This window comes from Mercenaria mercenaria, chromosome 7 (genome assembly GCF_021730395.1).
Source record: "Mercenaria mercenaria strain notata chromosome 7, MADL_Memer_1, whole genome shotgun sequence".
NCBI lineage: Eukaryota > Metazoa > Mollusca > Bivalvia > Venerida > Veneridae > Mercenaria > Mercenaria mercenaria.
Window position 1 is genome coordinate 42,008,310 of NC_069367.1, and position 23,709 is coordinate 42,032,018.

Sequence of the window (23,709 nt, forward strand, 5' to 3'; positions counted from 1 at the left end):
AAGCTGCATTAGGATTTTTGTCATGAAAGCGTGTAGGAACGTTCTGACCTATCTAGGACAGACAACATTTTTAAAACATCAGCTTTTATGACAGAATGTTTGTCATCCATATTATCATCACCATTTGAGTGTTTAAGTAGTATATATTAATCATTTAAATCGGCATTTCATTAATTGTTCTTTTTTCTGTCCAGAGCTTTTATAGTGCAACCGTATATTTAGGTTATTTTATAAAACAAGGTTATTGGGATTATAAATAATTGGACCACTTAAAATTCAGTAGGTTAATTATAGGTACAGAAATTTGCTGTTAAAAATCGAAATTCAGATCATCAAGTTTATTTATTTGAAAAATATCAAAAGTTATATAAATGAAGTATGGCACTGTTTTAGTCCGTGTGTTAAATTTACCAAACAAGCATATTTGCTAGTAGAATGGGTATTAATGTCAGTTAAAATCTCCCAAATGGACCATCGATCGAATCAGCGATTCTCAAAATGATCAGTTTCGAAAGACCCTGATCGAATAATCTGTTTTCAGTTGCAAATGGACCACACCATAAAACACAAAAGGGTTTCTAGGTTTAAAGTATACATCAAATGTTAAGGACACAGAGTTCAAGGAATAAATTTTTGTGTCGTTAACCCTACAACATCATACGTTCCTATCAAGGAAATAGATAGAGAATATTAGGTTACTGTCTTATAAATTTAAATTTATTAAGTGAGTCGGAGAAAATATAAAAGTCGAGGCTCTGCCGAGACTTTTATTTTTTCGTAGACGAACTTAATAAATTTAAATTTATAAGACAGTAACCTAATGTTCTATTTATCCTACCTCCAGATCTAAAATCATTTTTTAATTAAAATTCAAAATTTACCACCAACTAGATCTGAGTCTGTCTTGCACAGAAATTAATACGCCCCACAATTACACAAACAGGTCTTTAAAATAAAAATATTATAAAATTAGAGCCGAAAAACAAAGGCTAACCTTGTTCTGCTTTGTGTCTGACTTCTCTGTTCTGCTGAACATTAAAGAATAATTTTAATTTGCTGCCAAGTGAAGTTTTGTCCGAAGTTCAGTTGAATGTCGGATTGCCCATCCTCACCAAGCAAACGATTGACGAGACTTATATACACGCCATATCGCCGCTTGACAAAACGAATAGGCAAACCGTTTCCTCGATGATTTTATTCAATAACACTCCATTACAGATGCAATATATTCCTAGATTGACGAGTAGAAAGCTAAAATTCTGAACAAACGCTATACATGAGTCACTTTCCGTTTCTCCGAGCGTTTCCGTTATAAAAACTTTTTGTAGTAATTGCAAGTACGGTATGCATACACTATACATTTGTGATGGTCTCACATACCTAATAAAAGCGCGTTTATGAAAATAATTGCATAAATATGTCTTTTAGCAGTTATTCTCAAAAACAAGATGGCGTCGTTTTAAAAAAAAAATCCAAAAAGTAGTCCGCCAAGCTTTATTTAGTCACTGACCAGATAAAGCAAAATTTATCTGACCCCTTGATTTTTGCCTTTATTTTGCATGAAGGTAGGATAAATCAGGTATAACTGTACTGGTGCAATTCCACATACATGTCGATCTATTATGTCGATCAATAGATATACGTACCTGATATCTACCGACTTTCAACAAAATTTGTATGCAAAAATTGTAAATTGATTTAACAATCACGCCTTATATAGCTGTACTTTCATTTCTATTTCATTGTGTATTTTCACAAGTGTCGTCATATTGCCTCGAGCTTGCGATTATCGGATTGTGTCTAATTATAATAAGGCCCGTCTTAGTCACCTGAACTCGTTTCGTCGCAATATCTCTTGACAGACCTTTCTTCTTGAGTGGATCTCTATGAACGTTGATTGTTCGGCTTGTTCACTGCTGTCCCTGAGACAGCAAATGAATTTGGTATGGTGAAATCTACTAAAACCTTAAAACTATTACTTAAAACCTTATTTTTGTTAAATGCGTGTGTTTATTGACATTGTGAGCTGATGTAGCTGGGTCATTTTATTTCAGTCCTCGAGATGAATTGTTTTCAAAATTTCCTGATTCTAAATTGCAAAGTAAATTTCCTACATGAAGTTCCTGTTTCGAACAAGGTTATAGTTTTGAGTGTTAAATGGGTCGTTTCTGTATCTTTTCGTTATAGGAAACAGTTTAAGCCGGTACTCTTCTACTTTAGTCGGAAAATGATCATTAACATAGCAGCCAGCTTTCTTTATGTTAACTCTAATTCCGACTTTACGAATGTTATCACGTCTACTATTTGGTATGAATTTAAAGCCCCACCACAGAATATTCGTATTCTTGTGTGTTTCTATGATGGTGAATATACCTGATTTGCATTGAAAATTTGAGATATACAAGTATCTACATTGTTTTTTTTTTTTACATCTGCAAATAGAATGACCCTAACAAAGATAAATATTTTAGTATTTACCATTTAAACATTTTATTAAAATAAAACTGTAGCATGCACAGTCTTTAAAGATCCAGCAGTACCTAGTGATCTACCTTTTTCGCCCACATGAGTTTCAAGTAAATCATTGAATATGACACAGCTAAACCGCAAAATGGGCGAACAACTAAAGGCCCTTCCTGAGTCACTGTATTTTCACAATTTCATCTGTTAATTCGTTTTATTTTTATTTTATTCAGTCAATATATAATTAGCTTTATAGTTTTAAAAACACAGCTTAATATCTTACCCTTAAGAAACACTTTTAATCAATACACCCATCATTTTGTATATCGCTTCATTAATTCAATAACACGTTTAGATAATAAACACTCAAATCGTGACATCCTTAATATCATTGTCAGATTGTATTTGTAGAGATAGATACCAGTTAATTGTTTTTCTCTCACCCTGTATAATTACTGGCAGGGAAATATGGTAGAAAACAATTGTTCTCTGAAGAAGGCATAGGAAATATAGATCAATATAATCGAACCTTTGCTAATCCTGCCGACACCGCAAATGGCAGTCTATGTGCGCCGCTGTGGAGCACTGTGTGAAAATTTTGCCGCTGACAACGATTTATAGCGTCACTTATCTCATTCTTTTCCCCGCTTACATGTTTTGCTTTAACTTAAATGTTTTTCTCAAGAATAAGTAGCATCAAATGTCGTATGAGTGTCATGACTTTTATTTTTATTCAAAACGTCTACAGCGCAAGATTGTCAGATCTTAGTACAATTGTCCTACTTTTCAAAATTTCTCCCCATGTATAAAATGCAAATAGTATCGGAATGAGTTCAGGATACGTGATACCTTTATACACTGATTCCGCCCAATTACTTTTCCATTTATACATGGTCAAAAACCTTTGAGATAGCACCCACATCATAAGCTTTTGTAACCCGACGCATGTGTATAGAGCTATTAAAACTGATCATTCACTCATTCTGATCATGAAATAAAAATATTCTATTTAATTCATTTAACAATCGCATCCGCACTTTATCGTCATTGATCATATCCTTAGTTATCTGAAAGAAATGATGCGGCTTTTAGCTCGGACTATTTTGTCATAAAAAGTACGATTAAATGAAGGTCCTGCAGGAATAGCTTCGGCAATAAAATTGAATAAAACCACTGTTGCCTGAAGTTACCATAGTTTGAGAGTCTTAAGGTCATTATTGCAGATTTTGCTTTAAGAACTTTGTCCTTTGTGACTCTTACCATTACATTCAATGCTTTACTAGTCCTATAAAAGAGGCCTACCCATTTATCTTCACTTTAGGGAACATTCAAAGCGGTGTATACGCTACCTAAATATTGCATAAGAAATTTACAACTGCTGTAATTGGAATTTTTCATAAAAATGTCTAGAAGGTGGTCAAAATCATTTTTAACCACTGAAGAAATGTCTACAGATTTTTTTAAGAAGCAAGAGCAAAACGCACCTTGTGGTATAAAGTATTTCTGTTTACATGAAAGATACATAAATGTAAGAAACCGGAAAGGAAACGTATAAAGATAAAATGTATTGACTCGTATTATATCATTTCGCAATAATCCTTTTGCAATCTGACTTTTTACTGTGATCGCACATATTCAAGCACATTAATTTTAAAATATTTTCTTTCTAGAATATATCCGCTTGCAGAGTATATGACACTGTTATTTTATGAAAGGAATATCCTACAAGCTATAAATGCTAATATATTCATCTTTCTTTACTTTTGATTTTCAAAACCAGGTTTTATCACTTTGATTTCCAACAATCCGGACTATTTACAAGCTATGATATGTACTTCGTAACATTCCAAAGGTAAATAGTATCTCTTGAAAGGTTGATTGCATGATATGGAATATTAACAGAATAACAAAAAGTGACCTATCCCTAAAATAATAAAAATAATAATAATTCAAAGCCCTTTTGAGTAGTTTTCAAGTGCAAATGCATTACAAACCAATAAATATTTTCAAAAGCTGTTACAATTAAGATAAAAGTTGAGAATTAACTTATAAAGTATATTCAGCACCATTTGATTCTCAGAAACAATTCTCTAGAATTTTAAACTTATATTTATATAACAGGGGAAAAATTTGAACATTTACACTTCAGAATGCTCAAGTAAAATGCCTCAAACCCTATATTTGACAACAAACTAACTGTTCATCTATTTATGCGGACACAATGTGATTCACGGACTATTTTTCATGCAGTAAGCTACAACTTTAACAAATAAAACAATCTTGTCGCATCAATCAAAATACAAAAAAAAAACACAAATGAAAGATACATACGAAGCCTGTATCCCTGTAATAAATATTTCCGATTTTAAATGTTTAAAATGTATAAAGTGTAGTATGATTAAATGTAAAAGAAAAGACAAAAGAACTGGGTAACAATGAGCAACGAATATGCAATTATTTTCTGGCAGTCTGATTATAGATTTTGGCATAGAAATGAGTAGTAACAAAAGTCTTACTGTTTAAGAAAAAACCATTCAAAAATGAAAATATACTTTTGTATGATTGTTAAATTTTGTGTGAAGATTACTCATATAATAGGAGCGACTCCTCCAGGAGACTGCTAGTAACTTTTAGTTGTAGGATAGTGGAGGATACAGACGACACTCCAATTCCAAAAGTTTCATGACTCTTAATCCAAATCTTGATCGTAAATTTTAGTTGGAAAAGCAGGAGATCGAACGCACAACCCCTGGTTTCACAGTCACACAGTGTTACGACTGGACCAACCACTGCGTTCTCTCTTAACTTCTAAATTTCGTTAAAACTCAATTTTAATTTCATGGTAATGTTCCGTACTAAAATCAATGGGTGATGCATAGTGCTTTTCAAACACGTCATTACAGGGGTTCAATTATTTTTGTTTCAGGGGGTTGGTGATTGAATGATCATTGGAGTACGAAACAATAGGAAGACTCAAGGTATTCATTTTTTTCTCATTCTGATACCAGTTACGATGTTATCACTGACATAGTTGTATAATATACGTAGTATGCAAATAATTCCATTAAATTTCATGGAAAAGCCTTGAAATTATATAATTACTGCAGGAGAAAAGGTAAGTAAATAGCTTGACTTTATCCTGACATTATACATAAGTAAGTAAATGTATGACCGAAAACTTACGTTCTGCGTTTTCAAATATTCCAATGTTTGCAAACAATCGATTCAATAGATTCACAGTACAACATGATATGAAAGCTTCTTTACGTTTTGACACATTATTATCAAAATGTTAAATAAGAGACTGTTGCCGGCAAATAAATGTTTAGAAGGCGATTATCATCTTGTTGGACCTTAATAGAGTTTTGAGTATATTCACAGAGGATGTGTCATAAAATAAACACCCCCATAGTCTTTCTACTTACATAAGAGTATGTTATGCTATGAAAATACTGTTGGCATTCAACACTTTGCGCTCTTGACATTTTCATATACATAAACTATACTGAGTGAAACACTTTTGCTATATTGTAGTTTTTGTATTGTAGAATCATTCCTATGCATGGATATGATCGAACAACCATTTCGCGGAAGTGTTTAAGAGCCTATGAAAAAAGTAGAATGTCCGAGGATAAAACCCTATTCACCCAACCCAGATACAACAAACGTTTTCATTTAACAACTACAAATTACTGCAAACATGAATTTCGAGATTTGGCAATTTAAATGTTTTGTGATATCATCCATTAACCATATATCGCTTTGAAACATTAGAGGTAGAGCGTCAGGTTCGGGTGCCAGAGGTCATGGTTCACTTACCGACAGCGTCATCCAAAGGCTTGAATAATCGTACCAATAACTCGCTTGCTTGGCACTCAGTATTAACAGGAAAAATGACTCCTCTTCTCTCAAACCCTTGTGACGATGGTTCCTGCTAGAAACGAGATGTGGAGAATAATTTATTCAAGCTGCAGAATTTGTTTCACAATCGACCTAAAATGAATTAATGTGAACTAGCCATGCTTGTTGTTATTTCTTACTAGGTATAGATACCGTTCATTATAATGTCTGGTTCAATAGTCTACAGCTTCGAATCAAAAGCTTCTTCATCCCTTGTGTTTCGCTCAGTGTAATTTGTATTTATACAATTGTTAAAAGCACAAAAGTTTAATGTGAGTCTCAATATTTCCATAGCATAGCATAAGGAGGGTAATAGAGTGTTTATTTTACAGCACATCTACTCTGAAGATAATTATAAGGTCCAACTAAATAATAACAGCTTTTTTAAAAATCATATGTAAATAACAGCACATCACATTGTTATAAAAGATCTCTGATTTAATCCTCCGGTAACAGCTGGGTGTGATGAAGTGGACAGCAGCCTTCTTGTCATTTTATACTGCTTATCTATTGCTGATTACAAAGAGTTTACTTTGTGCAAGTTAGCAAACACTGGAATATTTGTTAAACACATTACGTTAATTGTAGTCGTACATTTCCAAAGTTTAGTAAACTGTTAGAATACGGTCAGGCTATTTAGGTACCATTTTCTTCCATTGTAATTATACCATTTCAAGGCTTTTCCATGAAATGTAATAAAATCATATGTATATATAACGTTAATTATACAACTATGCCATTGGTAACACCGTAACTGGTATCAGGATGAGAGAAAATTGAATACCTTCAGCCTTTCTTCTACTTTGTACCTAGCTTACCTCCGGTGCGTGAGCCCCTACAATAATGTGTTTGTAAAGCACTAATCTTTACCCACTGATTCTGGGCACTGAACCTTACCATGAAAAAAAAAGTTCATTAGCAGCAGACAGATAGTTTTGTAAGTATATATAAAAAACAGAAACCTGTAGTATATGATAAAAGTGTTTATAGTCGTGAAAAAGTACTATTAAAGCAAAATGCCTTGAACTTTGTACTTTATTTTAGTTATATTTTCCTTCGATTCTAATCTCGTGACCAGCATTCCCGGAAAACTACAACAACTTTTACGTAGACACAAACACTGGTATGTTCCAAAACGTAAGTAGCAAGTTTATAACCAGGTGTTCTTCTCCTGCATGTGTAAGAAAAGCACATTATTTTGGAAAAAAAACTCACTGCCGTCATCTTTGTTGTTAATGCAAGGTTCAGTGAGACTCCCAACCCCTTTCGAAAAGTGTTAGCGCAATGCAGTGTATTTAAGCCTCTTTGTTCTGTATATTATCAAATTCTTTTTTCCACGATGACCTTATAAGAATTGTAGCCGAGACCATTTATTCCGCCAACTTCTGTCAAATCCGGGCATTTTCCAGATATCATTCTCCACTTGTAACGCTGCATTAAGCAGGCAAAGATCAAATGCAGCAGCGGTTTAGCTACAAATTCTCCGAGACATACTCTCTTTCCCGCTGAAAATGGCAACCAGTTCTTTGGTTTAGGTCCAAGTTTTCCATTCTCGTCTAAATAACGTTCAGGAATGAAACGATCAACATCGTCCCAAGCGTCTGGGTCATGATGTAGGGCCCAGTGATTGACCATAACTGATGTTCCCTTAGGTATCCTGTACCCAGCTTTATGAAAAATAGAAGAATTATTTACATGTTTGTTACCGTTTCAAAAGGTTTATTGGTCACGACAATAAATGAATTTACGTTTAACCATATCCATGGCATTACCCATGACACTAAGCAACATTTCAACTACAACAGACTCCCATGTTTCCCTCCATAGTCACATCTTATAAAGGCTTCAAACGGCCAGTTTAACAATTCAGTTAAACTTGATGTTCAATTTGAAAAGATTAGATATTACTTAAACACAGTTAAATTCAAACGTATTTAATTTAACGCAATTGTGAATGCTTGTTTACTTGTCATATATATATAGAATAATTATTATTTAGCAGGCACCTTATATGGAAACAAGTGAATGAAGTATTGCCATGAAATACAAAGTTCCCTACTGGAAGGCACATAATTTTGACTACTGTTATTTATAGTAACAACAAAGGGAAGATAATCCTAAAATATCTATATAATACATGTCCACACAAAACTTTTTACCAGGTAGAGATTAGTCAAAATACACCTAAAAATGGATGTAACATGCAATTTGTACCACAGAAAAAGGCGGTCTCGAATTTTTCCTATATATGTTTGTTTGTTTGTTTGTACTATTTTGATTGATGTATGTCTTTTTATCAAACTTTGTTAATTTGAATATAGTACTCATGTTTGTATATACAATTTGTGGAAATAAATACAGTTTAAACTAATTTTCCCTACAGCCAGTTATAAGAAAGTTACAATATTAGCTATTTATAGTAACAATAAAGGGAAGTAATTCTAAAAAAATGAGAGCCTCATGGTGAATATTTTTGCCAAGTTATATCAATATCCCTCAATGCATGAAGAAGAAATGCTCCGGACAAAGTCATTATTGAATTTGACCTTTGGCCTCTTAGTTACATCAAAATCGCTCCATGCATGAAGAAGAAATGCTCCGGACAAAGTCATTCATGTATCTGACCTTTGTCCTTTAAGTGTAACCTTGACCCGGTTCTTGCGCACGACACTCTGTCTCATGGTGGTAAACATTTGTGCCATTTATATCAAAATCCCTTTAAGGATTGTTGAGTTACAGGCTGGACAGGAAAAACCCTTTAGGCCTTTGAATTCAGAGTGTAACCTTGACCTTTCAGCTAAGGGACCGGTTTTGCACATGCCACGTTGTCTCATCCAGGGCTATATTTGTGTCAACTGATATTAAAATCCTATTTTGCATGACAAAGTAATAGACCGGATAGAACATTTCTATTGACCTTTAATTTCCAAGTGTGACCTTGACCTTGAAGCTAGCGTCGTGAGTGTTGTGCATAACATGTCATCTCATCATTGGGAACATTAATGCAAAGTAATATTGTAATCCCTTAATGGATGACAGAGTTATAGACCGGATAGGAGAAAATCATGTTGACCTTTACCTCCAATTGTGACCTTGACCTTTGAGCTAGGGGTCCAGGTTTTGCGTATGTCACGTCGTCTCATCATAGGGAATATTTGTGCCTAGTAATATTCAAATCCTTGAATGAATGAAAGATTTATAGACCGGACTTGAAAAAAAAACGTTTATGCCATGTAGACATTTGACTGCCAAATATGAACTTGACCCTTACGGTAGAGGTCAGGAAGTGTATATGACACATCGTCTTACTATGAGGTATATTCGTGCTAAGTAATATTAAAATCCCTTCATAGATGGCAGTGTTATGGACCGGACAGGAAAAAACCCTGTTGATATTTGACCTCAAATTGTGATACTGATCTTTAAGCCAGGGGTCCGGGTTTTGCGACTGACACGTCGTCTCATCATGAAGAACATTTCTGCCAAGTAATATTAAAATTCCTTCCTGAATAACATAGTAATGGACCGGACACGACATCGCGGACGAACGGACGGACGGAATGACAAACGTTCCTACATATGGGTATTTACGTGGCTACTCTTTTGTCCTCTCTATTGTTCTTTTAGCCACGTAAAAGAAAAAAAACACATAAAAGCCTTACGGAATGAATGACATCTTAAGTACGCAAATGTGGGCTTGGAAATACGGACGGAAAAGAACATTCCTAAAGTCCCCGAAACTGGTAAGGGACTGATAACCTGGTTTTATGTAGAACTTTTATAAAATGGAGCTTACCAACTTCAGTATCACAAATGGTCATATGGGGTATTCCTAATGGACCTACTGTTCCCAGACGCATACTTTCATACAACACAGCTTCCGTGTAGCTAAGATTAGGTCGGTCATGAATGCCAGGAAGTCTATCCTTGCCTACAATTCACAAAAACATGACTGAAGAGATTTTGCTATTTGTTCTGTTTAGTCAGTTTTTTTAAATTATAGTAACAATTTTTTCGAATTACTTTCACTTAATCTTACAAAAAAGTAAATCACATATTTTGTAAAATCATGATTCTGTCCTAAATTATACAAACAAGCCCTGTCGCAAATGTTTTGTATGGTTGCAATCGGATTGAAACATGAACTACAGATTAAATACCTACCAACAGTTCTGTCAATTTCTTCTTGTACCTTGTCTTGTATGTCGGGAAAGGCGACCATGTGTAGTATCGCACCTTTCAGAGTAAATGTCGACCTGTCTCTTCCAGCTACAATTAATTAATCAGCAGATTGAATTAAAGTTGACCAATATTGCTTTGCAAGGATCTGGTGCGAAATGCGTTATATACTATATATTTCCCTTTTTGCTCATCTTTATTATAAACTTACGAATTCTGTCTCAAATACAGCATATATTTCAATAACGAAGAGAAAAAAACCTGTATTCAACACCTATTGGATACGAATAAATATTCAATAGGAAATGACGTAATAATTGCGTCTCGATATTCCATACGACAAAACAATCACCGGTTTAAACGAGGTTTTAGTCTTATCTATCTAAAATTGTAGTTAATTTTTGACTGATATATTGTATATAGGTATATGTATATAATGAAAGGTCATTAAAACAGTACTTTGATCTGCAATGATACATTCGCTTCTGGTGATTTTGCCTGGTCGGCTCATACTCGGCCAAGCACCTCGGGAGATCAAGGCCTGGAAAGACCCACTCGAGCCAGATTCAACATTTTAAATCAAGGTACTGTTATAATAATCCTTCTTTATTTCAGATATGTATTACTTAGATTCATACATTTTTGTATATTAACTTCCTATGTCTTTAATTGAATTGTTACAATATCTACTCCAACCTTTTAGAAAAAAACTTCAAAGTAAAGTCACTTCAAATCTAGTTTGCAAAACATCAAATAGAAAAAATGGAAACTCCACAGGTCGCTCAACACGTCAAAAATTTAAAGTGTTGCAGGCTCGGTTTGATTGAGACTATTCATGGACGGTAGAGGAAATGCATACTACGGTCCACGTCATCTAGCCCCAGAATATTCACAACTTATAAATGTCGGTGGCGTTTATAAAACAAATAACTTTTACCAAAGAAAATATCGGACAGCGTCTGCACCAGGTGTTGGTCGGTTAGTGATTTCAGTATTCCCGCACCCTTTTCTTCCACAGCTTCCACACGGGCTAAGATTAGATTGTCTGTGAAATGACGGACGTTGTCTGAAAAAAATATTTATTTAAGGTTACTATGCATGTAACTACAAAAACCATTCAAATTTCCGTAGCTTCCAAGTTAAGTGTTATGATTTGTACAGGAAAGGAAAGTGACCTTTTTTCTCCTGTTCATTATCACGGGGCTACTAGCTGGCATATGCACTGTTTCAGCGGTCACATGGTTTATCTAGTACAACTTTTCATATATCATTTTTCTTTGAAAGCTTGTAGTACATTATATAAGCCATGCACTTTCTCTTTGACTTAATACTTTACTCATACCTTTATCAAATGTTTTCTCAGCCTCTCTCAGCTTGTTAGTGATAAAACCATCGATAATGTCTTTCACGAATTCTTCCACGATCTTAAATGTGTTGGACTTGTAGACATATTTTAGTCCTGGAATAAAATCTTCTAATGCCCCCATCCCAAGCTCCTTTAAAACATATTCTTCCTTCTCATGTATATATTGCACCTCTTTATCCTTGAAATCGTACCTATAAGTAAATATGAGAGAAAACAGACAAGTCGAAAGTGCGACTTACAATAGGATAAACATCGAGAAATACTTAATTCAGTTTCTATGTTCAAGTCGAAACTAAAATAACAAAATTACTACAAGTTGAAAATGAAATAACAGAAATACTTGTATGTAAACTTTTTTATTCCTATAATTACAGGACAACCTCTCCAGAGCGGCGTTCTCTTAAGCAGAAACCTCTCTGTAACAACATCATCAAAATTTCCCTAAGCTGAAATATACTAGGAAATTTACTTTGCTGTACAGAGGTTGCACTGTAACTATTTTTAAGTAGACACGTCAGTTCTCATATCATTGGAGCTTAACACAAAATATAAAATCAACAAACATAGAATAACAGCAGAAGACGTTTCATCTGTTTCAAACACATTGATGAGAGCCAAACAAATGCCGCTAGCACCAAGTTGCACTCATGTTTAGTTTTAATGTTTGCTAGTTTTTGACAAAGCTAACAAAACAACCACTATGATACGTGCACTGTAGCATGGCGACATTAACGCAGGACACGGTGTAACGGTATGCGAAAAAATCTTCAGAAAAACCTGGTTGACTCAAATTGTTACACTGGTCGGATAAGCACAGGGCTGTATCAAAAGTGCTAGTTTACAAGTAGATCAGTCATAACATTTTCAGACGGATGTGTGCCTAATGACCGCAAAACATGCAAAAGACCTACTTCGTGTACTGCTTTGTCCGTACGCGTTCAATCAGTGTAATTGCAAGTTTCTAAATATAGCTGACTTACGAAAAAATACCCATTTACTAGATTATGCGGAAGATTTATGTATGTAACAGCTGTGTGCAAGGTAGGTGCTTCCAACCTGCAGCTGAAAGCGAAACAGGTTGAAAGCGAAAACGTTAAATATTTTCACTTTATATTGTTACGACGGCCTTACCATATTAAGGACCAAGATTTTTAAACAGTTAAAAATTTTTATTCAAGTATAAATTCCATCGCTAAAACAATATACCTAATTATACTAAGTAACTTTAGTAAAAGCTATAAATTCTGCATCTTTTCATATTTGAAGTGTATCTTTTTTAGTATAATTTAGAGTGTACCGATTTCCTATTTTTTCACAACTGGATCTGGAACTAACAATCATATATAACATTCGTTCCTTTCATACCTAAATGTGTGTTAACATGACGTTAAAATGTAAGTAGGTTTTTCCTGCATATGTAGAACTTGACCTCTTGTTACCTAATCATTAATAATGGCGGAAGTCATACATAACAGTTTGAACGCTGTATCTTGTATATACACAATAGATGTAATTATATATATCTAAACAATGCAAATATTTTGAATAACTGGAGAAGGTACTTGTTAAATGTTCTTAAATAATAATAATAATTAAAGCAATATTAACCTTTATATTTTAACATATTAAGTTCTAACATCTATAGCATAGACATTTCACATGGCAATGCCGTTATAAATTATGCCGCTGCTGTTACAATCTTGTTTAGTTTTTGTGTATGCTTATTTTACGTTATTATGGGACAACAACTACTGCCATCCAAAGCAGGCCACTACGTTTATAGTTTTGCAAACTTTCTCGAAAATTTGATTAACTTTAATAGTATACTTACGTTCCTCCGAAACAAAGTCCTGTGAGTATATATCCAACTATAAAGTTGACATATTCTGACGGATCGAACTCTCCAGATAGTTGGTCAATCTCAGAAAAAGCTGTTTTGACTGCATCATGAACTAGGGTTTGTAAAGCATCGCTTTGCATGTACTGCCTAATGGATAGAAATAAGGTAAACCTAAATTTTGTAATAGCTTAATTTTGTTGAACCTACAAGAGAAATTGACGTGAAATTCAAAATCATTTGCAATAAATACGATATCGGACAAAAAGGTAAAATATTTTTACCTTTAAGGTGACTTCAACCCCTATGTCTTGTATGCGACAAATTATTTTAGAACAAAATAACTTTTGCTAAGTTATCCAAATATATATCCACGCATGCAAAATTATAATCTGGACAAGACAAATGACATATTATAAACATATGTGACATTAACTTGATATATACAAGAAAGATCAATAATGTATGGATAGAACAGCTCGTATTCCTGTGGTCGCTCGGCTGTTTAACGCCCAATTACCAGCACTGTTTTGGTTAAGGTATGTAAGCTGGTATCTCAGTACTCACTAATTGGAATGGATTGAAACTTCACACACTTGTTCACTGTCATGATCTGACATGCACAAAGTAGGTCCCATAACTTTATTTTTTTTTTTTTACAAAATTATGCCCCTTTTTCAACATAGAAATTTTTGGTGAAATTTTTGTATGTAAGCTGGTATCTAAGTATCCACTAACGAAAAGGATTGAAACTTCACACACTTGTTCACTGTCATGAAATGACATGCAGTGCAAAGGGTCAATAATTCAACTTCGCATTTACAAAATTATGCCCCTTTTTCAACTTAGGAGTTTTGGGTTAAATTCATATATGTAAGCTGGTATCTCAGTACCCACTAATGGGAATGGATTGAAACTTTACACACTTGTCCACTGTCATAAGTTGATAAACACTATGCAGGTTCAATAACCCTATTTTGCTGTTTTACTAAATTATGCCCCTTTTTCGACTTTCGTATTCATTCAATCGACAAGGCTGTTGAATAGTCGAGCGTTGATGTCTTCCGACAGCTTTTGTTGGATTTGGTTTAGTAACCTAGTTTTTACCCAACCGGACCTAATTTTTAATCTGTCCAAAATTTCATGAAAACAAATATTCCGACCAATTTTCATTAAGATTGGACCAAAAATGTGGCCTGAGTGTGAACAAGCATTTTCTTTAATTTGACTTAGTGACCTAGTTGCTGACCCTAAAAGACCCAGATTAAAACTTGTCGATGATTTTATGAAAACAAAGTTAACATTCTGACAACGTTTTGTGAAGATTGGAGCATAAAAAAGTGGCCTCTAGAGTGTAAACAAGCTTTTCCTTTGATTTTACTAACTGACCTAGTTTTTGACCTTACATGAAACAGAGTCAAAATTATACAATACTTCATGATACCAAACAATCTAACCAAGTTTTATGAAGATGGAATAAAAAGGTGGCCCCTAGAGTGTCAGCAAGATTTTCCTTTGATCTAGTGCCCTAGTTTTTGATCCCACTTGACCCAGATTCAAATTTGGCCTAAAGATCATCAAGATAAACATTTTGACCAAGTTTCATAGTTCCATAAAGATACGATCTTAAGTATGACCTCTTAGAATGATAACAAGCTTTTCCTTTGGTTTGAACGGGTAACCTAGTTTTTGACCCAAAATGACCCAGATTCAAAGTTATCCTAGAGGTCATCAAAATAAACATTCTGACCAAGTTTCATGAAGATAGGATCATAAATGTGGCTTCTAGAGTGTTAATAATCTTTTCATATAATTTGACTGGGTTTTTGACCCCATATACCCCAGATTCAAACTTATCCTAGAAATCATTAAGACAAACATTCTGACGAAATCTCAAGAGTTTCAAACTTAAAATGTGGTCTATAGAGTGTTAACAAGATTTTCATTTGATCTTGGCTAGTGGCCTAGTTTTTGACCCAACATGACCCAAGTTTCATGATAATAGGGTCAAAATGTGACCTCTAGATGGTTAAAAAGTTTTTTCTTTAATTTGATTGGGTCACCTAGTTTTTGACCCCACATGACCCAGATTCAAAACTGACCTAGAGGTCATTAAGAGAAACATTCTGGCTAATTCTCATGAGTCTCAAACTTATAATGTGGTGTCTAGAGTGTTAACAAGATTTTCCTTTGATCTGGCCTAATGACCTAGTTTTTGAACTGTCATGACCCAGATTCAAACTCGGCCTAGAAATTATCAATATAAACATTCTGACCTAGATTCATGAAGATAAGATCTTAAATTTGGTCTCTAAAGTGTTAACAAGCTTTTCCTTTGATTTGACCGGGTGACATAGTTTTTTATCCAACATAACCCAGATTCAAACTTGGTCTAGAGGCCATCAAGATAAACATTCTGACCAAGTTTCACAAAAATAGAGTTATAAATGTGGCCTCTAGAATGTTAACAAGTTTTTCCTTCGATTTGCCCTGATGACCTTGTTTTTGAACCCAGATAACCCAATATCGAAATCGTCCAGGACTTTATTGAGGGTAACATTCTGACCAAGTTTCATTAAGATTGGGCCATAATTGTGACCTCTAGAGTGTTAACAGTCAAATTGTTGACGACGACGACGGACGACGGACACAGGGCGGTCACAAAAGCTCACTCTAAGCACTTCGTGCTCTGGTGAGCTGAAAGTCCGCCGTCAATGGAAACACACCGTAAAGCTTTCGATGCAATTTTTCTGTGAAGTTTCCATGTTGGTCCATAGTTGCCAAAGCCAATGTCCTTCCCTCCGTTTGTTAATACATCAACTTAAAGGGGGAAAAAACAGCTTTACATATGACGAATTCTTATCATATACGTTAATATAAAAGTTAACTTTCTTACGAGAAAACTGACATTCAAAAACATTGGTATGTCATGTATCTAAAATGTTCTTATTACAGGATGCGCTTTTTGCCTATCAGTTTTTTTAAAGTTACTCCAGCATTAAAAGAAGGCAGATAAATTAATGAAAAAAAAAACATACAAGAAGGTGAAAGTTGCCGTCCAGCAAAATCTGTTGACCTTTTCACAAGTACTTCCATTGCAGTTTCTATTGTATTCACAATGACAACTGGAATAGGACCTGCAATGTTTCCAAAATATAACATTAGTAATTTCCAACGAGCGTTCATTAATGATGATTATTCAATTTATTTGTAGATCATTTGATGTTAATATCTCCCAGTTTAATGGCAATTGGTTCAATCTATTATAGATAATCGTGTCATGGAAGGGGTAAAGACGACGGTAATTACTTTTAAACCAAGTTACCACCAAAACCGTTACACGAACGCCATATTTTCAAATCACCTCTGCACCTCACGAAAGCCATATTTTCCAATCAGCTCTGCACCTAGTGACAGATTATGTTTCTAGCATACTGTATTCTACAGCAAAGAAAAAATAACGTGAAACAAACGACTCCTTTATATCATTATTTCCTTTAAGCAACTTTTATACTTATATTTTCATTCATAAAAGTAGTTGCTTATTACGTTATTAAAAGTATAAAAATTTCCACAACCCCAGTGCAGTATGCAATAACAGAACTTATTTATAACATTCTCCAAGAATAAAATTGTAGGTGTCCAGTTGTTAAACGACGTACTGGCCTTTTGTCATCATATTTGATCACATTTTTAACAAATCTTCTACGAGCATTGTTTAGAAAGACTATGTTTACTTACAGGTTACAGGCCTCGATTACTTTTTATGATCAAATGTTGAGCAGACTAGTCTGATCAATAATAACACAGACAAACGGAATATCGATTCAATCTTAAAGATTAATAGACCAAAAGTGATCATCGATGAAATATACAAACCAAATTTCGATTACGTGTTCATATGTTAAAGTTATTAAGACAATATGGCATTGTTAATAAACACCAATATATGTTCACAAATTACAGGTAAAATAAACATACTAATTTACAATTTAATGGTGTGATCAGCGGCATCACATTCATATAGAAATATTAATTACCTGTGCCGACAGTTATCACCGGTCCATATTTCTTTGACCATTCAAACGCTTGCTCGTGCAGCTTAGATTGATCGATTTCTATAAAAATGGAATAACTTTTATATAAAATGCTTAAGAACAAAGTTTTATAATTATAGAAAGGCAGACCGAGTACAAGTCATTAAGTTGAACTCAGTAAAAAAAAAGAAAATTTTGTAAGGAACTGTCATGTCAGCTGTTCTAGAATTAATGTCTAACCATGTAAGGGGACTTTTATCACTGGATTTAAAAATTATATGCTGTAGTTCCGAAACAACAAATGCAATATAGCGCCCTATATGGCCGCCACAGAATTACAACATTAGAATTCAAATATACAACTGCAATTTTAGATGCTTACGCAATGCATTTCCTAGGAGAGGGAGTCCAGAGGGTCCTGGTGGATACTTGTACTTCCACTTTTGTATCGCCCAATACACGATGAGCCCAGCAACCAGACCGACAATACACGTGCTCGTAACGGAACCAGGAACCAGAAACTCCCACATGTCAGTGCTTTTCTCCTTTATTTATTAGAAAATTGCATTATTACATAATAATCAGCATTGTTATCTATGCTATCGATCCCATACGATTAACTAAGTAGGGAGGGTGATGCTTTATATGCATTTACATTCGCTTAAAAGAAATAAGGTTTCCTACGAATGCTCATTTTTATGTCAAAATAAACTAGAAGGTGTTTTGTCACAAGAACATAAATTATGTCTCCCAACTATGTATTCCATTTTTAGCTCTGGTGCAGTGAAGGGGAAGGTGCCAGCGATATGCAAAACTGCGATCACTCCTGTGAAGTTTTGTCGAAATCCAGCCAGCAGTTTGATCTGTGAAAGCTGGACAAGGTTCTTCTACCTATAGCGCCCTGTCGGCCATTTTGTGCAGCGAAGCGGATCGTGTCGGCGATATGCATAACTAGGCTTTGTAATGATCACTCCTATCAAGTTTCGTCGAAATCTGTCCAACAGTTTGAACTGTGAAGCTGGACAAGAGTTTCCATTTTTATCTCTGGTGGCCATTTTTGCGCAGCGAAGCGAAACGTGCCAGCGATATGCACAACTACCGTTAGTACTGATTACTCCTGTGAAGTTTCGTCGAAATCCAGCCAGCAGTTTGACCTGTGAAAGCCGGACAAAATTTTTATATCTATAGCTGTAGCGGCCATTTTGTGCAGCGAAGCGGAACGTGTCGGCGATATGCATAACTAGGCTTTGTAATGAGCACTCCTATTAAGTTTCGTCGAAATCTGTCCAGCAGTTAGTACTGTGAAAGCCGGACAAGAGTTTCCATTTTTATTTCTGGTGGTCATTTCTGGGCAGCAAAGCGAAACGTGCCAGCGATGTGCACAACTAGGATTAGTACTGATCACTCCTGTGAAGTTTCGTCGAAATCCGGCTAGCAGTTTGACCTGTGAATTTTTTATATCTGTAGCTGTAGCGGCCATTTTGTGCAGCGAAGCGTAACGTGTCGGTGATATGCAGAACTAAGCTTGGTACTGATCACTCCTGTGAAGTTTCGTCGAAATCCGGCCAGCAGTTTGACCTGTGAAAGCCGGACAAGATTTTTTTTTAACTTTTAGCTCTTGCGGCCATTTTGTGCAGTGATGCGGAACGTGCCGGCGATTTGCACAACTAAGCTTGGTACTAATTACTCCTGTGAAAATTTGTCGATATCTGGCCCTGTTAAAGCTGGACAAATACGGACGGACGGACAGACAGACGGCGAAGGCAAATGCTTGAAAAGTATAAAAAAAAAGTCAGTCAAAATGGGAATAGAGATTCAGCTCAAATATGCTAAACAAAAAGTAAACGAATATGAGACACATTTTTGACATGCTATATAATATACATTTGCTTTATGTTAGGGTATAACATGTACAGTTGAATTTTCTTTCTGGTCTGGTGACAGTGGGTTGTGGTACACGTTTTAAACGGGACACGTCCTCTTGTTGTGGGGAGTGTTTGTGTCACGCCATTTGAAGATCCATTCATGAATAAAAAGAATACAATGTATAGAGTGGACAAGAAAATGACCTTATATCATTGACTTTTTATAGTGACTTTGACTTTTAAGACAGGGGAATAACATTTTTACAACTGTTAAAAAGTCTTCCTTTACTTGAAGTTGTATTGTACTTTCTGGTTATTTTCGGATCATGAAGTACATTCATTTTTACTATAAAATAGTTTCCCTTAATTAGAATGTTGCACTTAACTCTAATGAACAACCTCAATGAAATCGAGTCCGTTTTGATGTTGCTTTGTTGTCTTTTTTTCCAAATGATCTTTTCACAGAGCAAGTCGACTTGTTTAGGAGAACTAATTATGATATCCATGCCTGCTTAGAACAAGAAATATGAACTTAAATGGCAGAGATTGGGTCTTAAACGCGACTTGCCATCTTGCTATGGAAAATATTTGTGCAATGACATTTGAATATTCAAGCATGCATACTAAGTCAAAGAAACACTCATAGAAAAGTGACTTCACGTCTTTAAGTATGCCTTAAGTAAGTCTTAAACTTTGAACTAGGCGGTCTGAATGTTGTATGCGACACGACATAAAATTATGGCAGCTAGTTGTCAATATTTTTCTCAGAATCTGGCAATACAGAACAAAGTTATCAGCTGGAAAAGATTGTGAGCTTACTCAAACATCTAAAGCTTTGCTCTCTAAGTTTGACCTTTGATTGAGCTAGGGATCTGGATGTGCACGCGAGGTGTCGTATTGTTATGATGGTTATTTGTGCCAAGATATTGCAAGATCCCACACTTTTTGTGCCCAAACGGACGCACAGACGCATGCACGCACACGGACATGGGTAACCCTACATGGATCCCCTGCCCTCCTCTCACCCCTGTCCCCTTTTGTAATGGCGAAATCATAAAAATGATACAGTGTTAACGAATTCTCAGGTAAATTTAAAATAACAGTAACTTTTTAACTAAAATATTGAGGGGTTCTTTATCTTAGTATTGGCAACTAGTGCATGGTACCTTGTTACCCTAAAATATGCTGATATAATTGTTATCATTTTTAGGTTTTTCATGAAAAATGCAAAACAAGGGACGATCACATTCCAGTTGTACAAAACATTTGTTGAAGACCAGTCAGTGTATGTGAAATACAATGATGGATAAATAAAAATGTCATTCATGTATTGTTTCTCGCAAAATTTCATATTAGCAGTTATCACATGTTTGACGTCGAGGGAGTGAATTAAAGACATTACATTTCAATAATACACTTGTGTAATGAAGCCGTGACGTCAACGTTGTTTAAAGTAAAGGAGACGTTGGTCGAATTGACTTCATTATAATTGTTAAAGAAAGTAAAAAAAAATGTTTCGGCAGGAAATCTAACATGTGATAAAAAGAATATTACATGTCTGACTTTCCAAATTGAATTTATTAAAGTCGTTAAATACAATTGGTAAAATTCTCGACACAGCCTGGCTAGGCCAGGATCGATCCAGGGCCGGGCCAAGAGGTGCTCGTACCCCCCACCCCGCACCCAGTTGGCTAAGAACTGACCTAGCTATACTCATCAAAGTTGCACCCTACTATTTTGGCAAAGGAATAATATTTTCTCAAAATTTAGGCCCAGAAACGCACCAGAGGCCACCATTTCATATCTGTATTTCAAAATGTTCCTGACACCCAAACCCCATACCATCAGCAATGCATTAACCTCTCTATTACCTCAACATGCATCAGAGGCCACCATTTTATGCCTGTATTTAAAAAATCCAGGAGAGAGATCCATCCTGACCCCCATAATATGGGCAGATGCCCCCTCAAAAACCTACAAGCTCTAAGCGCTATGCGCCTCGGCGGTGACGTCTTCGTTCTTGACTAGTGTCCCTCAGTCAAATATTTCTGGATCTGAGCCTGCCCGCATTGTATTATTTTATTCAACTCGTTTAAAAAATTCAATATTTTATTCTCTGGATATCGCACAGTATGACGTCGTTTTGATATGTAAAGAATACGTAAAAATTAAGCCCATATACAAGGTTTGCGAAGCAATCACTTATTTCTCGTTGGCCGAGTGATAACGCGCTCCATTAAATTATTGAAATCCAATTGTTACGTTAATTGAAATATGTCACTACTCGTTTAAAAATTCAATATTTTATTTAAATATGTTGTGATGATTTTTAAGCTCACATTTGATGTTTTAAAGCACAACGGATTAGCTTTATAAATGTTATGACATGAAAATCTGGCCATAAGTTCAGTATTGATTGATTTTAATCCTTATGCTGGACACGATTGATTCTGCCTTTGCGAAAAGCGCAGTTCATGATCAGCCTTCACATCCGTGCAGTCTGACTATAACCTGCACGGTTCACCGTTCAGTCGGTATCTTTTTGGTAAACAATCCTTTTAACAGTTAATTGTACTGTCCAAATTTAAATACTATTTATTTTTACAAGAAAATAAAAACAAACAAATAGATAACATACCAAAGGAAAGCAATTTTATAAAAATGATGAAATGCAAAGTAAAAAAATTCACATAAGTAATCTATACGTTGATCTAACTTTGTGTATATGCATAAATTGTTTTTAAACGGGAATGCTAAATATAGAAACGTCATAATACTGTTCTTTACAATTTAAACGTACATTTCTATAACTTATGTATTTATTATAAAAGAAACATAAACTTACTTTGATAAATGTCCGTTGTTATACTCTATGGAAATGTAAAAGAGATTTTGCGACGTGATATTTATAGCGTACTTGTAGTTGTGTGTGCTTTTTTTTAACCTTTTATCTCATGTGAGCTTGACATATCTCTGTACTAGAAAAACACAGGGCGGGCGCTAAATCTTTATAAAGCTATACACTTGTCATCCCTGACCCTATCTGGGTACATCTGACCGTTTCTGAGGCTCTTGATTTGTCACCCTTGATCCTGTCTGAGGCCCATAAGCTGGCTTCATTCTGAGGCCCTCACTTTGGCACCTCTGACACATTCTGAGACATTTGCCTTGACGCCCCAGACTCTTTCTGAGGTCCATGTTCTGGTATGCCGGACCAATTCTGAGCATTCACTGCACGTACTCCTTGAGACCTGCAAATGTTGTAAGAGCATAAAATTTTGTCTGGCGACCTTACTTGTTTACTTATAACCGGACGGCCTATAAACTACGCTAATACAGTTGTCACTTACAAAACGGTCGTAAATAATCTGCATGTTAGCTGAAAGTGGAACGTCTAGCTCGCTATTGATGTCACCATGTCATTTTCCATATTCAGTATATTATAAATCACCACAAACGAAGAACAGGTCTTATTTTGTAAACATGAACATGTTTTGTCTATAATGCGCATTTACATGTCAATAAAGTTATACAAAGTGCAACTTCCGCAAAATATTATTTTTAAGTTAGATATAAGTGCTCTTTATCTTACGAGATTCGTCACAGATATCGTTCAAGTTAACTGCGTTTAAACAAATTTCAATAAAGCTGCCCTACTATCATCATCGCCCTTAAAGCTATTTGCATGAAAACCCACCAGATAGAGATAGAACCAAAAACTTTTTAAGATAGAGATACATTAAATAAAGTTTTAAAAAGATGTCTAAGTCCTTCTAATAACCAAAATCATTTTACAAATGTGAAATTTATGAATTTTTTTTTTATATCAATGACTGAAGTTTTAATATTTAATCTAAATCTTTGATCACAAAGGATGACAACTCTTGGCTTTAGCCTGTACTTAAAAAGTAGAGATATCGGCTACATTACATAACTAAATGGAAAATGAAAAGAAATTTAGACACAATATCATGGTTTTTAACAACAAAGACAATTTGGATATATTCATATGTTTAGTCTTGAACACACCTGCAGGTGTTTTGTAAGATTATTTATGGATTA

The 23,709-nt window shown here is 34.9% G+C and overlaps 1 protein-coding gene across 2 annotated transcripts; it reads right to left on the minus strand.

The window, feature by feature from the left end:
* Positions 1 to 1,167: 1,167 nt before the first annotated feature.
* On the minus strand, positions 1,168 to 23,036 carry LOC123554314 (steroid 17-alpha-hydroxylase/17,20 lyase-like). 2 transcript variants are annotated; one of them, XM_053548224.1, is made up of 11 exons: positions 22,998 to 23,036; positions 18,165 to 18,327; positions 17,786 to 17,863; positions 16,784 to 16,882; positions 16,472 to 16,565; positions 13,740 to 13,895; positions 11,885 to 12,099; positions 11,480 to 11,608; positions 10,528 to 10,632; positions 10,160 to 10,294; positions 1,168 to 8,030 (listed from the first exon to the last, which is right to left on the minus strand). In XM_053548224.1, exons 1-11 carry the CDS (start codon positions 23,019 to 23,021, stop codon positions 7,684 to 7,686), a joined length of 1,545 nt encoding a protein of 514 aa, XP_053404199.1. In that variant the 5' UTR covers positions 23,022 to 23,036; the 3' UTR covers positions 1,168 to 7,683. The 2 variants fall into 2 exon arrangements, with proteins under 2 accessions (XP_053404199.1, XP_053404200.1); XM_053548225.1 differs by lacking the exon at positions 22,998 to 23,036 and adding an exon at positions 22,493 to 22,640.
* Between the last annotated feature and the right edge of the window lie 673 nt (positions 23,037 to 23,709).

Excerpts from the sequence above, each read along its gene's own strand:
- LOC123554314 (XM_053548224.1), bottom strand. The coding sequence starts at position 23,021 with ATGCAGATTATTTACGACCGTTTT. Across the intron at positions 18,328-22,997 it reads AGATTATTTACGACCGTTTT|GAGAAAAGCACTGACATGTG; the intron begins GTAAGTGACAAC and ends TAATAAATAAAG. Across the intron at positions 11,609-11,884 it reads TGAGAAAACATTTGATAAAG|ACAACGTCCGTCATTTCACA; the intron begins GTATGAGTAAAG and ends TATTTTTTTCAG.